We start from the raw sequence: 14,835 nt of genomic DNA on the forward strand, positions 1-14,835 counted from the left end.
TCTTTCCTAAGTGTTAGATGCTACGAACCCCTCACCAAAGTCCATCACCAGGAGGTACAGACCCCAAGGTAGATCATCTCCAGGAACTTAAGCCATTGCTGCTCAAAGACCCCAGAAAAACCCATAGAACTGGCTTCAGGCTCCAATCCAAGGGTCCCCCATTCTTCTCTTGGGGCTCTCTGTGTCAAATCACAATAAATCACATATATCTAATATCCATGTCTCTCTCTTCCTCATACTCCTGATGCCATTCCAGAAGTACAGATGAGGAAAGAAAGCAACTGTTTCCTTTAAGCCCCTTGGGAATAAGAGCTGTTCTTAATTTCATCTTTGTAACCTCAATGCTCATACATCTGTCAGTCAGTCTGTCTAGTTATCTGTCATCTACCTATCTATCCATTCATTCATCCATCCATCTATCTATCTTTCTGTCTGTCTGTCGTCTATCTGCCTATCTGACTCTAATTATCTGCCTATCTACCTATCAATGTATCTGCCTACTTGTCTTTCTACCTCTATTTATCTATCTGCCTGTCTATTTGTATGTATCCAGTCATATATCTGCTTATTCACTCATTCATTTATTTATTCTTCCTTATTTGGCCATCCATTTATTCATTAACTTATTTTGCGGGATGCTGGATCTGTGATTTCATGGACGTGGAGGAAATTATCTTCACCAATCATACAGCTGTGGTATTTTGGAAAGAGTACAAGCTCTGAAGTCAGAGGACAGGGTTCAGATCCTTCCCCTGATGTGCATTACCTGTGTAACCATACACAAGGCACTTACTTCCCTGAGCCTCAGCTTCCTCACATGCAAAATGAACCAGATGATTTCTAAGGCTCCTTCCAGGTCTACAACTATGCTTCTATGATCTATGTGTTGATTATCTGAGGTCCTGAGAGTTTAAGTGAATTGCCTAGGATCACACAGCCAGCATGTGTCAGAGAGCTTGAATCTAAGCCTTCCTAGCTGAGGTTCAATTTTGTATCCACCATATTTTGGTCTCTTATACTTATATAAAATTATGCTAACCACAAATAGTCATCTGTTGAATCGAAAAACTTTGAGAATGTGAAAAGCTGGCATGAAGAGGATACCATAAGAGGTTAACCCTTTTCTTTTTTCTTTTTTCTTTTTTTGGTAAGGCAATGGGGTTAAGTGACTTGCCCAAGGCCACATAGCTAGGGAATTATTAAGTGTCTGAAGCCAGATTTGAACTCAGGTTCCAGGGCCGGTGCTCTATCCACTGCACCACCTAGGTGCCCCAACCCTTTTCTTGATACAGCCCTATAGATACATTATAATGCAAATCTTTTAGGCATCTTGCCTCTTAACAATTCTCATCCTTTCAGTCACGTGGACGCCATTTTGTCCAATCCTCTGTCTTCAAACTGAGCTGAATGTTGTGCTCCTAGAAGATTTTTTAGCTGGATGTGGATTTGGGGAACATGTGTTACATCAATGTTGGAAATTCCCAGAATAGAAACTCCATTCACTGATGCACATATCACACATCTGAAAGGCTACGTAGCTTGCCCATGCTCATACAGTCAGGATAGGTCAGGGGCAAAACTTGAAATTAGGTTTTTCTGACTCCAATGCCGAGACTCTGTCCTAGGCTCTGTTGTCTCCCACCCAGGAGATAACATGACCCATGTTTGATAACCACTCAAGTCCCTTTGAACTTCGGAATGGACCTGTTTCCTTCTTTATAAAATGGATCTCCCAAGATAAAGGCGTAAAGATGATCTTCCAAGTCTCTTCCAGTTCTGATAATCTAGGAATCTTAATTTATGTTGTTGAGCGTTAAACCTCCCTTGAAAACCCCACAATGGGGTTACTCAGAAATTCCCCTTTCTCCTAAAAGAGTCATTCTTCCAAGAGGAGAAGGGAAAAGGAGGAAGAAACTGGTCCCCCAGATGACCACCCCCATTCTCCCTTCTCTCTGGCCCACAGAGGTGCTGATGTTTGAGACTGAAGACCTGGTGCTTAGGAAGAATGAAAAACATGTGGTCTTGTGCCTGTTGGAGCTGGGCCGGCGAGCCTGGAGGTTTGGGGTAGCGGCTCCCACCTTAGTGCATCTGGAACAGGAGATTGAAGAGGAGCTGCGGCAGGAGCTAGCCCTCCCCCCACCTGACCCTCCTCTACCAGCTCCCCCTGCCCGCCAAGCCTGTCACTTCAAAAACTTGGACCAAATGGTGAGGGATGCAGGGGAAGGAGGGAAAGGATGACTACATATCCCACCAAAATCCTTCCCTGACTTTCCAACTCAGTCACCTAGTCTGAAGTGCTAAGATCCAGAGCTGAGACAGCTTTCCTCATCCCTCTAACTAAACTCTTGGAATGATTACTCTCTCCAACTTCCCAGAACCAGGAGGTCTCTGGGATCTGGTCACTAATGCTGTCACTAACGTGAGGGTGACCTTGGGCAAATCCCTTTCCCTCCCTAGACTCAATAGATGTGAAAATGAAGACTTTCTAAATTAGTCCCTTAGAAATTTAACCCTCTAATTTATCCTCTTCTTCCTAGAGTACATGGTAATGAATACTCTCCCTCTTCCCTGCTCCCAGTCTAGGTCCCAACTGGACTCTTGAGTAAGTCTTGAGAGATGCTACAATATTCCACAGGTCTCCTCTTCCCCCTTTCTCAGTATTTCATGTTTGTATGAGAAAAGCCATGGGATGGAAATTGAGTTAAGAGAAGTGATTGTGATGGGAAATACAAGAAGTCTTCCAGGAGCTCACCTCCTGTCTTACCTTACAGGTGCAGAACCTGGTGAGTCACTGTACCTGCCCTGTTCAATTCTCCATGATCAAGGTGTCTGAAGGGAAATACCGAGTGGGGGATTCAAACACACTCATCTTTGTCAGGGTGAGTTCCTGATTGAAGGAGATGGGGTGAGGGGGGGATGGCCTCCAAACCTCCCCCTGGTAAGGAGATTTTCTGTACCAAGGTTGTAAGGGGCTTTAGAACAGATTCATGACATTGCTCCTGGACTGGAGTGGGAGGGAGCAGGGAAGGGACAGAGTCCCCTAAAGTACAGTATGGCTAAGTGGTAGACTGCTGGGAAGTGGGGCAACTTGGGGTGGTTGCTAGCTAAGAAGAAGAGTCACTTTCCCAAGCATCTTGGTGGGGAGGGGTTGAGTAATACTTCTACTGGGGACTCAGAAGCCTCTCAGAGAATTCCTGAAGACTCATGACCTAACAGAGTTGTCAGGCCCCTCCAACCATGGATCAAAGAGTCCAGAGGAGGGGCATTGGCCAACTCCTCACACCTTGGGAGAGGCTGAGCTTGGGGATACAGGGAGGATAGCACTGATTCCCCAAAGTGCCCTCCCCCAACTCACCCTCATGTTCAAGACAGAGGAGAGAAAGATCTATATGGAAACAGGTATCCTAGATTCATGCTTCTTGTTGGCAGAGACAGACAGAGAGATGAAGAGAAAGAGAGAGAGACAGAGACAGAAAGAGAGAGAGAAGAGAGGAAAGAAGAAAAAGAGACAAAAATAAGGTAGAGGAGAGAGAAGAGAGGAAAGAAAAAAGAGGAGACAAGAGAGAGGAGAGAAAGAAAAAGAGGAAGAGAAAAGAAAAGAGAGAGAGAGAAGGAGAGAGAAAAAGGGAGAAAGAAAGGAAGAGAGAAAGAGGAAGAAGAAATAGAAAGGAGGAAAGAAGAAAAAGAGGACACAGAGAGAAATGGGACGTGTGTGTGTGTGTGTGTGTGTGTGTAGCATGAACTCAAAGGTAAAGTTAGGACAGGTACTCACACCAATAGGAGTAACTACTATTATATTTTCTCTGTGTGTGTGTGTGTGTGTGTGTGTGTGTGTGTGTGTGTGTACAAGTGGCAAAGACACATGTGACCCTTTGTAGTGAGGAAGAGATACGTTAATGATCGGGGTCCCGGTTGCAATCTTTATATTATAGAGTATGTGTTCAAGGATAAGGCAAGTGTTACATTATGAGCTGAATACTAGGTTTGTGGATAGAGGCATTGTATTCAAATCCTGAATATTTTCTATCTGTGTAACCTTGGGAAAAATCACTTCACCATCTGGAACCTCAGTTTCTAATCTGTAACATGAGGGGGTTGTACCAGATGATCTCTGAAGTCCTTGCTAGTTCTAAATATGTAGATGAAGAAAAGTGAAACTCAGAAGGGGTGAATGGTGTTACTAACTCATCGAGGTCAGCCTGGACTCAAGTCCAGGGCTCCCCCTGAACTCCAAGGTCAATGTCTTTTCCTTTGCCCATCCTACCTAGGCCTGGGTTTAGGGAAAGGGTCACAACTAAGGTGGCAGCAGCTGCATCAGGATAGGATCTTCAGAAGACTAGTTCAAAATGAAGCCAATAGGTTGAGGAAATAGGGATCACTGGTCCCTTTCTGCTTGGTTTTCTCAATTAACATCCAGAAAGCACTTGTAAGATGTATATTATGTATCAGGAATTGCGCTAGGCAAAAATCAAACGGTCCTTACCTTCAAGGAGCTTATACTCTCCTGGGGGGAAATGGCACTTATACAGAGAAGCAAATATAGGATTTATGCAAAACAAATGGCCGGTGGGTAGATCTCTAGCAACTGGGGAAGGGGAGCATTGAGAAAACCATCACTGGAGGTAGTGCTAGAACTCTGTACTAGGAGCTTCCTTCAAGAGGTAGGAGTGGGAAGAGAAGGCTATTGGACAGCCTGTGCAAAGACCATGAGACCCAAGGACAATTCTCATGAACACAGAACAGGGAAGTAGGTCCACTAAGGCAGAACATAGAGGGCTTGCTGAGCCTGGACACTAGCCCAACAATATAGACTGAAGTGAGATGGTGAAGAGGAGAGGGGCAGCTAGGTGGCATAGTGGATAAAACATGAGCCCTAGAGTCAGGAGGACCCAATTTCAAATCCGACCTCAGACACAATAATTACCTAGCTGTGTGACCCTGGGCAAGTCAATTAAAACTACTGCCTTGCAAAATCCCCCCCAAAAAAGTTAGAGTAGTTTTACATTTTTCTTAGAGGCAACAGGGAGTCACTAAACATTCCTGAGCAAGAGAGTACCACCATCAGAATAGTGTTTTAGGGTTATCGGTTTGGCAGCCATATGGAGGATGAACAGGTTGATTATGGGAAGACAAATGAGGAAGCTTTTGTAAGAGATCAGGCAAGAAGTGATAAGAGCCTGAATCTGAGTGGTTGTGGCATGAGTGGAAGAAGGAGGATAGATGCAAGATGATGTAAAGGCAAAACTGGCAAGATGTGCCAACTGATTGACTGAGACAGAAGAGTTATAGAAGACAGGAGCAGCTAGGTGGTGCAATGGATAGATCACTGGCCCTGGAGTTAGGAAAACCTGAGTTCAAATCTGAATTCAGATACATAATAATCACCTAGCTGTGTGACCTTGGGCAAGTCACTTAACCTCATTGCCTTAAATAAATATTTTTTTTAAAAAAAGGACTATTGTAGCAATGTGAAAAAATAAGTAAATAAGATTAAAAAAAAGATTTATAGAAGATAACTCGAAGTGTTAACCTAAATGGCCACAATGATGATGGATTGCTCAGCAGAAATAGAGAGGGAGGGAGGAGAAAGGAGATGAGGTTTCCTCCATAAATGATGAAAAATAATCACCTTTGCAGACCACCAGAAAGGGCTCTCCCTTATTGAGTCTTGACACAAGCAGCTGTAAAATTTGGAAATGATAAATGCCATTTATATAGCATTTACAGATAGAACATTTGTTCATCTCATTAGACATTCATGCTTCGATGAGGCAGATCCTATGGGTATCATCATGCCCATCTCACTTGTGAAGAAACGAAGGTTCAAGGAGGTCAGACGACTTGTAAGCAAAGTCATAAGGCATGTTAAGATGTAGAATTTGAAGTCAAATAGAGAATTCTTTCCACTGAACCAAACTGCACCTTCATGAGAATCAGGGAGATCTTGGATAAATCCATAATCAGTTTTAAAGCAGAGTGGAGGAGAGAGTTTACAATACCTACCACTTCATAATATATTGAAAACTGACCACTGACCTTGAGAATGGAGCCTACAGAGGAAGTAGTGAGTTCTTAAAACCGCATTTATTCATCTCTTCCAGATCTCTTTCATATTCCCAAATCCATATTGTAAAATGAAGTCATAGCTCATGTGGAAATACATTTTGCATAGAGCATGGAATTTCTTGCTTTCTCATTGGGTTGGGAAAAGACTGGAGGGAAGGAGAAATTTGGAGCTGAAAATAAAAATAAATCTAATAAAATCATGCATCTACACAAGATGAAACATGCACTGGGATATCCATGAGGTATTCCATGGTAGCACAGTTCAAGGCCACAACCCAAGCCAAGTCTAGGCGGGCAGTGGTGTTCTTATCAGAAGCAACCAGGTGATGCAATGGAGAAACTACTGGATCTGGAATCAAGAAGATCTGAATTCAAATCCAGTCATATATATATATATATATATACATATACATATACATATATATATATATATACACACACATATATATATATTATATATAATATATGATATATGATATTATATATTATTAGCTGTGTGACTTAAATAACTTACTCTATCTCAGTTTCCTTTAAATAACTTACTCTATCTCAGTTTCCTTATCTGTGAATAACATAAATAGCACCTATCCTCAGGGGTTGTGATGACAAAATTATATTTATGAACTTTAAAGTGCTATATTGTTGGAGGTGGTCAGTTGTTTTAGTCACGTCTGACTCTTTGTGACCTCATTGGGGTTTTCTTGGCAAAGCTCCTGGAGTGGTTTGCCATTTCCTTCTCCAGCTCATTTTACATATGAAGAAATGGAGGCAAAGTGAAGTGATTTGCCCAGGGTCACACAACTAGTGTCTGAGATCAAATTTGAACTCAAGTCTTCCTAACTCTAGGTCTGGTGTTTATCCACCTAGTTGCTATTATTATTTATTGCTTTTTTCCTGCTTTAAGTATTGAAATAAATATGTATGGAAAGACACATATACATGTGTTACCAGATGGAAAGTCACACCTCCGAGATGTTCCTTGGCATGAGCATAGGTAGTCTGTGATAGCACAGTTTTAAGGCAAAGCCTTGATCCAAGTCTCAGTGGGACCCTGGTAGCCTCATCCCTCTCTCCTCTAACTAACCTCACCCTTAACCCTGGCAGATCTTGAGAAATCATGTGATGGTCCGAGTAGGAGGAGGCTGGGACACACTAAGCCATTACCTGGATAAGCACGACCCTTGTCGATGCACCTCTCTCTGTGAGTCTCTTCCAACCACTACCTAACATCATCCTCTTTATAGCCTGATGAAATGGATAGAAGAGGGAAAGGGATTAGGTTCTGAGATAGGAAGCAGGACCAAGTTTTGAGGAAGGATAGGGGGCTGGTGGCTTCTTTCCTGAGAAAAAAGAGAGAATAGTTTTTAGAGAATTGCAAGTGGGAGTCATTGTCTTGGGCGGTTGAGACTCCTGACACAACAAAAGTAATTAAGTTGGTAGAGAGTAGCCGAAATGCCCAGAATCATCACCAGGTGGCACTCGAATACTTGGATAGATGATGGCACTTAAAGCTGGTAGGGGAGGGGAGAGGAGGGGAGAGGGTCTAGCTCTTTGGGTTTTTATATTGAGAGAGGGTGGGAATTGAGGTTGGCTACCAGGGGAGATGATTTGGCTGTGGAAGGGGGAAGTTGGAGAATATCAACAGATGATGAACCCTCTTTTTCTCCCTCTCTGTTCCCTCATTCCTGGGGGAACTGTTTTGGCAGCTCACAAGATGGGCAACCCCCAGAAGCCACAGATTCCCCCAGTACAGCATGAGGTGAGAGTACAAGGGGGTTCTACACAGCCTCAGCCCATTCTGACCATCAGCCGCTCCCAGAGTCCTCTTCCCCCAGTGGAATGGAAGACATATATTCCTCCAGGCCGCAAGCTGCAACCTCCCACCTCCCGCTCCCCAAAACCTCATGATAGGAGGGAGGCAGGTGGGGGGTCTCCAGGAGAGACAGCTGCACCTCAGAGGTATGGAAGGAGGATGGGAGACTTTCTTTTCTCTCTTGGTATGCCCCAAACCTGAACAATTGACTTTTTGCCTTTTCCCTGACACCGCCCCCCTCCCAACTCATCATTAAACATAAAATGTTAGAGCTAGATGAACCTCTTAGAAGTCATCTAATCCAGCTTCTTCAATTCAAAGATGAAGCAATTGACTGACTCAAGTTATTGGTAAATGAGTCAGATTTAGGTTTCAGAACTTTGACATCTGATCTAGTGCTGTGGGCCAATATTCAACTCATTTGATTTTCTTGGGAAGTCAGAAAACCAAACCTATCTAGTCTTTTAATTCTTTCCCTTTTCAATGGGGAAAATAATGGAAGTGAGGGGATGCGAGAATATTGAGCTTAGAGAAGTAGAAGGAGAGAAAACTATCATTCACATCAAAGGAGAAAAGTGATTATCCTAAGGGGTTGAGACGAGTCAATCTTTATCAGAGGAACAACAAAACATGATGAAATCAGAACTGAATAGATTTGTGTCTGGATATATCTCACCTAGTAAGGAAGATAGGGTGAGGGTGCTTCTTTCTCCAGAATAAGAGAAGTCCTTTGGGGTTTGGGGAAAAGTGATCTTACCCAGAGACAGGAGGCTGGATGTCACGATCCCACTAGAACCCCCTGATTCTATTGCAGGAACCAGGAAGGACCAGCCACCCCATCTTGTCAGCTCTCATCAGCTAGAGATGTATCCTCCAAATCCCAGGCCTCAAGCACACGAATCCCTTCCTGTGGACAATCACCGATTAGAGATGTATCTCCCAAATCCCAGTCCTTACTCACACAATCTGGTTGGAATTTGCAGCAGGGTCCTTTAAGACAATGGAAAAGCAGATGCTCATCTGAAGCTCCCAGAGGAGGGACCCCTACCCACTGGAGCTCTGGAGACTTGGGTCTTCAAGGAAACTGGGCCACAGAACCTACTCTTCAGAGTGTTTCAGTACCTGAGGTAGAATCATTCTCTATCCCACCTGGTTCCTCTAATCTATCCAAACCCTTTACCCTCAAACAAGCCCTGGTGGGCACTGGAAAGCCTTCCCAGGATCAGACACAAGGAATCATTGCCTCCCAACTTCAGGACCCTAGATTTGTCCAATCTTCTTCCTCTATTAAAGGGATCAGCAAGAACCCCAATCGTCCACCAACACCAGTGAAAAGCTCCTCAGAATCTGGAAATGGTATCTCAGCTCTCACAACAGAAACAGGGAGAGATCCCAGCACCATAAGAGTCAAACCTGGAGAAAGAAATACTCAGTCCAGAAATGAAAGTCAGTCCCTGGAGGTGAGGTCAAGAGGCCAGGATCAGACACTGGATGCTGTGAAAGAGACTGGAGGAGACCATCCACCCAAGTACCAGCACGGACGATTTAGATTCCCCACGCTGCCCATTGACAAGGACAAGGAGCAGGCACTGTACCAGAGCCTGGAAGATGGGATCTTGACCAATATCGTGGAGTTGGAGACTAGAGGGGCTTCCCCAGGGATGCTTCCCTGTCCCACAGAGCCCCCAGAAGTACATATTCCTCGAAGTGGCGTATATGTTCCCCACCCTCAGGCACGGTGGCCAGTTCCTGGTGCTCCTTATGATAGTGTCATTAGAGAATTGGCTCTAGAGCCCCCAGTCCTCCTCAAGGTGGACATGGGTGGCTGGGGGATGCCCATCATGCATACTTCTGAGTTAGACACAGTTGAAAGCACACGTGACTGGGAGGGAAAGGGCTTAGAAAAGAATAAAATGGGGAGGAAGGGTGGTGCAGAGGTCAAAAGCTCAAAAGTGCAAAGAGCACCAGCTCTAGGGCAGCAGGGAGACCAGTCCGGGGCTCCACTCCCTGAGACCAAGGGCAATAAAGCGCCTCAACTGACACCCACCTCTGACTTGGAAAAGTCCAAAGAGCCCACAGGGAAAGGTAGGAGGATGTTAAAGAAACCAGAGAGGATACCATCTATTTATAAGCTAAAGTTGAGACCCAAGATCCGGCCTCGTCAAGACCACCGTCCAGAAAAGCGACCCTCCCGGATTCCTACTCCCCTGGCCTACCGCCAGAGCCGGCCCAGGGCGTTTCCTACCACCTCTAGACCAAGGGGTCGACCGGGCAGTGCAGGAGATAGGGGCTCAGCAGATGAGGACGGGATCTCTCCATCAGAGATCAGCGCTGGCCTGTCCACCAAAAGCCCTAGGTCACAACCTGCGGGCCCATCCTGGCTCCCACAGGATGATGAGGAATCTTGGGTCTGAAGTGGTATCCAATCTTGGTCATCCTCTCTGCTTATTATGTGGAGATGGGGACAAGGGAGGGACACTGGTGTGGTATTGCTGACTTTCTGACTCTCCCACCTCACCGAACTTTGTCCCAAGAAGGTGGGAGGTTTCCTCCCTTCACTCTTTGCCCCGGAATTTGAGTTCAAAAGGTCAAAATTAAAATATTACTTTGGTCCTCTCTGATGAAAACCTCCTTGTTTTCATACTCTGTTTTGGAAGGTGACAAGGGAAACTAAACCATTCTATAACCTAGTATGGCTCCCACTTCCATTTTTCCAACCAGGTATTATTTCCTGATCCTCCTACTTTTAGGTCCAGACCCCTGAATCAAGCCCAAGTCTTCTTTCCAAATTAAATTATTTAAGTTTCCTATGTCTTTAGAGCAAGCTAATTCTTGTGTCCTCTGTTGGAGCTTTTGGCTGGTAACCAAGTATAGATCTCTAATTAGCAGAAGACAAAGTGAATTTGACCCAGGACAACTGACATGGGGAGTTGTGTTTACTTCCTTACTTCTTGGTCACCTAGAGAGAGAAGGTGCAACCACCTCCAATCACCAGCTTAGGGTCCTGCAACTGGGGTACTGTTGAGGACCTATCTACCCCTTCAATCTTAGAAAAGGGCAAGGACGAAGATTCATTTTTATAGTACATGAAACTTGCCAAAGATTTTTCTGGATTACAAATTTGATGAAACAAATAGCCGGATAGCTCCTATCACACAGGTGAATGCACTAAAGTTCACGATAGTGAGCTAGTTTGCCTGTGGTCACATAGTATTGGAGCTAGAATTGGTACCCAGGCCTTCTAACTCCAAATGAGTGCTCTTTTGACTGACCCACACTGCAGAAGTGGGACTCAGGCACCCCAGGAAGTAGTTGGACTTAACAGAACCTTGGAAGGAGAAAGAACATTGGAGTAGATGGCTAGGAAAATGTTTTGTCTACAAAGAACTGAATGTCCTCAGGGTAGTTTGGGATCTGGATTTGGGGACCTTTGGGATAATATTTAAAGAACTCAGTTCATCAAATCACTCAGCTTAATAAAAGAGGTCATACAGGTAGACCTAGAGAGTGATAAAAGAATCAGAAGAGTTGAAACTAAATGGGATGAATCCAAGTTAGACACAGATTCTCATAGGATTTAGACCTTGATGAGATTTTTTTTTTTGCAAGGCAGATGGGGTTAAGTGGCTTGCCCAAGGCCACACAGCTAGGTCATTATTAAGTGTCTGCAACTGGATTTGAACCCAGGTACTCCTGACTCCCAGGCCAGTGCTTTTTCCATTATGCCCTCGATGAGATTTAAAGATAATCTCACCCAATGTGAGGAAACACAAGACCCAGAGGGGTTAAATAATTTATCTTAGGTCACATAGTAAGAAGTTGAGTTGGGATTTGAGCCTGGTTTTCTTTCCTCTACATAGTGATGATGATGATGATGATGGCCCTTCAATCTTGAAAAGGACCATGACATCAAGGAGGTGATGGCCTGGCAAGCAAGTGAATTGGATTTGGGTGAGACAGGGCTGTGCTAAGTCACCAAGCCTCACTTTCTCCTCCAGAATCATCTGGGTCCAGTGACCAGATATGAATCAGGATGTCTGGGGATAGCCCTGGATATGAGATGACCAGGGTTGAGTTACTTGCTCAAGGTCACATTGTAAGTGTAAAGTGTCTGGGGCCAGATTGAACTCAGGTCCTCCTGATTTCGGGGATGATGTTCTATCCACTACCCCACCTAGCTGCCTTTTATTAAAAAAAAAAATTCCTCAGAGCAAGAGTGGAATTGGGAAGGGGGAAGACTGGTCTTGAAAGCTAGGAGACAAAACATTCTTTTGGGTGCCTTGATTGAAGTACATGAGCAGGTGATATAGTTCAGATAACCTTTCATCCTGTGACTCTCTTCTGAAATTCTTAGCTCTTCTGAATACTCCTCCTTAATTGCGACATTCTCAACTTTCTGTCTGGCTAAGCCCCTCGGACTAGCACTGGTAGTCATCTGTTTCCTGGAAAGGGAGTCTCAACTTCCTCTGGAAACCTTGGGACTCCTTCCCTCCCTCACCCCTAGCAGTCCAGGTATCATCCTCCCATCAAAGATAGATCCATCTGACTCCTCAGTACAGAAACAAGGGAAAATGCTCCCTGATTTTCTTTTTTTAATCTTACTTCCCATAACAGCGCAACAGGCTTTACAGACACTTCCAGACCATGTGGCCGGAAACCCTGGAGAGGGGTAACAGAGACTGGAGGAAGGGGGGGGTGGGGGTTCCAAAAATCCAAAGAAGCAAAAGAAGGTGCAGGAGAATCAGTCAGAGGATACATTCGGATAGTTTCCACCAAGGGGGTGTGTCTGAGGGGGGAAACCAAAGGTCTTGGTCCCCTTGCCCCTCTTTTCAAAAGACCACACACCCATCCAGGGAGGATACATTGGAGCTAGAATGTGACAGGGGCAGCCAAGATGTCACTCTTCCTTCCCGTCTTTGGTCCGCCTGAATAAAGGACCTTAGTATAAGGGAAGGAGGACATGAGGCACTCTCATTTACCCTCCCAGCCACCTAAAGAGGTAGGGAAGGGGAGCCATCTCCTCTATTTCAGAGGGAGGCTCAAAAAGGGAGAGTGACTTATCTAAGATCACACAGCATGTCAAGGACTAGAATCCAGGAGTCCTGGATTGCCCAGGGTTAGGACTATTACAAGTCTGTGTTAACTCTCTAGGGGAGACTGGGGCACCAGCTGAGGAAACAGAATACCACACCCAACACCCTAGATCCTAAGGATCACATCCCCAGGGCTCTTCCCAATCTCAACCCCATTTGCGATCCTCACCTTGGACCTAATCTATCTTTTATGCTACAAGCTGAGTGCTCAGGTAGAGTCCCTGGAAAAATGCCACCCCACTGTTTTACCACTGAACACAGATTTGTGGGGTTTAGTTTATGGTCTACCCTTTGGTAGGTGAGACAGCATATATGTGGGGGACACAGAATGACTTCTCTCTCCCTCCCTCCGTGTCCCCCAGCTCTGAGAGCCAGCATCCTAGCCCTTACATTATTATTAGCGTCATTTTCGTCATTATTATTGTTATTTCTAAAAAACTGACAGTGATGAGCTCCGGTGACAAGAGGTAGAAAACCGGCCAGGGAGCCGGCAAAAATGGGGAGAGGGCTGAGGCCGCAGTGGGGAAAGAGGGTCAGCCAGAGGGAAGAGGGAGCTCCCAAACAGACCTCCCTTCCGGGAGGAGGTTGGGAACAATTCGAGGGAGGGAAATAGGGATCCCCATGCTTGTCTCAATTCCTGTTTTGCTTGTCTGGGATTGGTAGGAGGAGCTAAGTAATCTGAGGGGCAAAGTCAGCAGGGAGAATCTGGGCAAATTAAGCCTGTGCCCAGGTGTCTGAGGGAGGCCTGCCCTGTTTTCTCTTTCTGTGTTGGGGAGGAGAGGAGAACACACTCCACCCTACACTTTGGCCTCCTGGGGGTGGGCCCAGCCACTCTGGGGAGGTTGCCCCATCCATCATCCATGCCCTACAGGGGGACACAGATGTCCCAATTCTAAAAGGGCAAAGGGATGAAGAAATTGTTGCCATGGGAAACCTGATCATGGTTTTGCCTCTTTTTTTTTTTTTGGTTCCAAACTATCTGTTAATTAAAAGTAAAATATTCAAACCAAAGATTGATCTGGCTCTGGGGGTTGGAGGGTCAGGGAAGGGAGTACCTGACAGGTACCAGGCCATCGAGTTAAGGCTGGAAGGTAGGTGAGTTGTGTCTCTGGAGGCTGCTGGGTGGGAAAAGTCTACCTGGAGAGGGAAGGGAGGGGGCAGTTTCACATTTGGAGGTTCTGCCCCCTTCCCCTCTTGCTGACCTGGGACTGCAACCCCATGACCCTAATCCCAGGGAGGCCATCTGTGTTTCTCTGCCCTTTACCCCCTCTGGTGCTGTGCTGAACAGGTCTTTGGGATGACCACACAGACACACACACAGACCTGAGGCAGGGAGATGAAAAAAGTGAGAGCCCTATGGAAAAGGAGAGTTGAGGAGACTGGGGGGGGGGGGGTGGACAGAAGGTAGAAGAGAGGGACAGACAGACAGACAGAAATGGAGTGGGAAGACTTTGGACAGGGATGGATTCTCTAGACGTGACAGCCTTAGGCCAAGGTGGACTTACGGGGAAGGGGAGGGGATGGGCTGGAGATGGGGGTGGGGTGGAGGGTGTTTCCCTCCAACCCTGGACAATCCCAGCGGACAGCAGAATCTGGGAGGGGGAGATGTTTATGGGCTACATCGCCCAGTATGGCTGTCCCAGGAGGACAAATGTCAGGGTGGAGAGGGACTAAGGACTGGGGATCCCATAGGGGATTCCCGCACCCCCTGACTTACAGCAGAGTTGGGCTGAGGAGGGAGGAGCGTGTGTGTGAGTGTTGGGATGGGCGTCAGGCCTGTGCTGGGCTGCAGGTTCTAATCCCCTCCACACCCCCTTCAGCACCCCTGCCAGCTCCCTCTGAGGACCCTCCCCCCCAACAGGG

General features: G+C 45.8%; 1 protein-coding gene and 1 long non-coding RNA gene across 2 annotated transcripts in view; one reads left to right on the forward strand and one right to left on the reverse strand.

The window, feature by feature from the left end:
* Positions 1-10,649, forward strand: part of MMP28 (matrix metallopeptidase 28) — a 45,174-nt gene extending 34,525 nt beyond the window's left edge. The window contains exons 7-11 of the mRNA XM_074188906.1: positions 1,964-2,205; positions 2,772-2,879; positions 7,171-7,267; positions 7,773-8,025; positions 8,694-10,649. Coding sequence (XP_074045007.1) covers positions 1,964-2,205; positions 2,772-2,879; positions 7,171-7,267; positions 7,773-8,025; positions 8,694-10,293 — 2,300 coding nt within the window. The 3' untranslated portion in view covers positions 10,294-10,649. The remainder of the gene's footprint in view (positions 1-1,963; positions 2,206-2,771; positions 2,880-7,170; positions 7,268-7,772; positions 8,026-8,693) is intronic.
* LOC141488659 (uncharacterized) lies at positions 5,541-14,783 on the reverse strand. Its single transcript, XR_012468747.1, has 3 exons — positions 14,028-14,783; positions 7,231-8,786; positions 5,541-6,212 (listed from the first exon to the last, which is right to left on the reverse strand). It is a non-coding gene; the product is annotated as an uncharacterized LOC141488659 (long non-coding RNA).
* Positions 14,784-14,835: the final 52 nt, after the last annotated feature.

The sequence above is a fragment of the Macrotis lagotis genome, chromosome 5 (assembly GCF_037893015.1).
Source record: "Macrotis lagotis isolate mMagLag1 chromosome 5, bilby.v1.9.chrom.fasta, whole genome shotgun sequence".
NCBI lineage: Eukaryota > Metazoa > Chordata > Mammalia > Peramelemorphia > Peramelidae > Macrotis > Macrotis lagotis.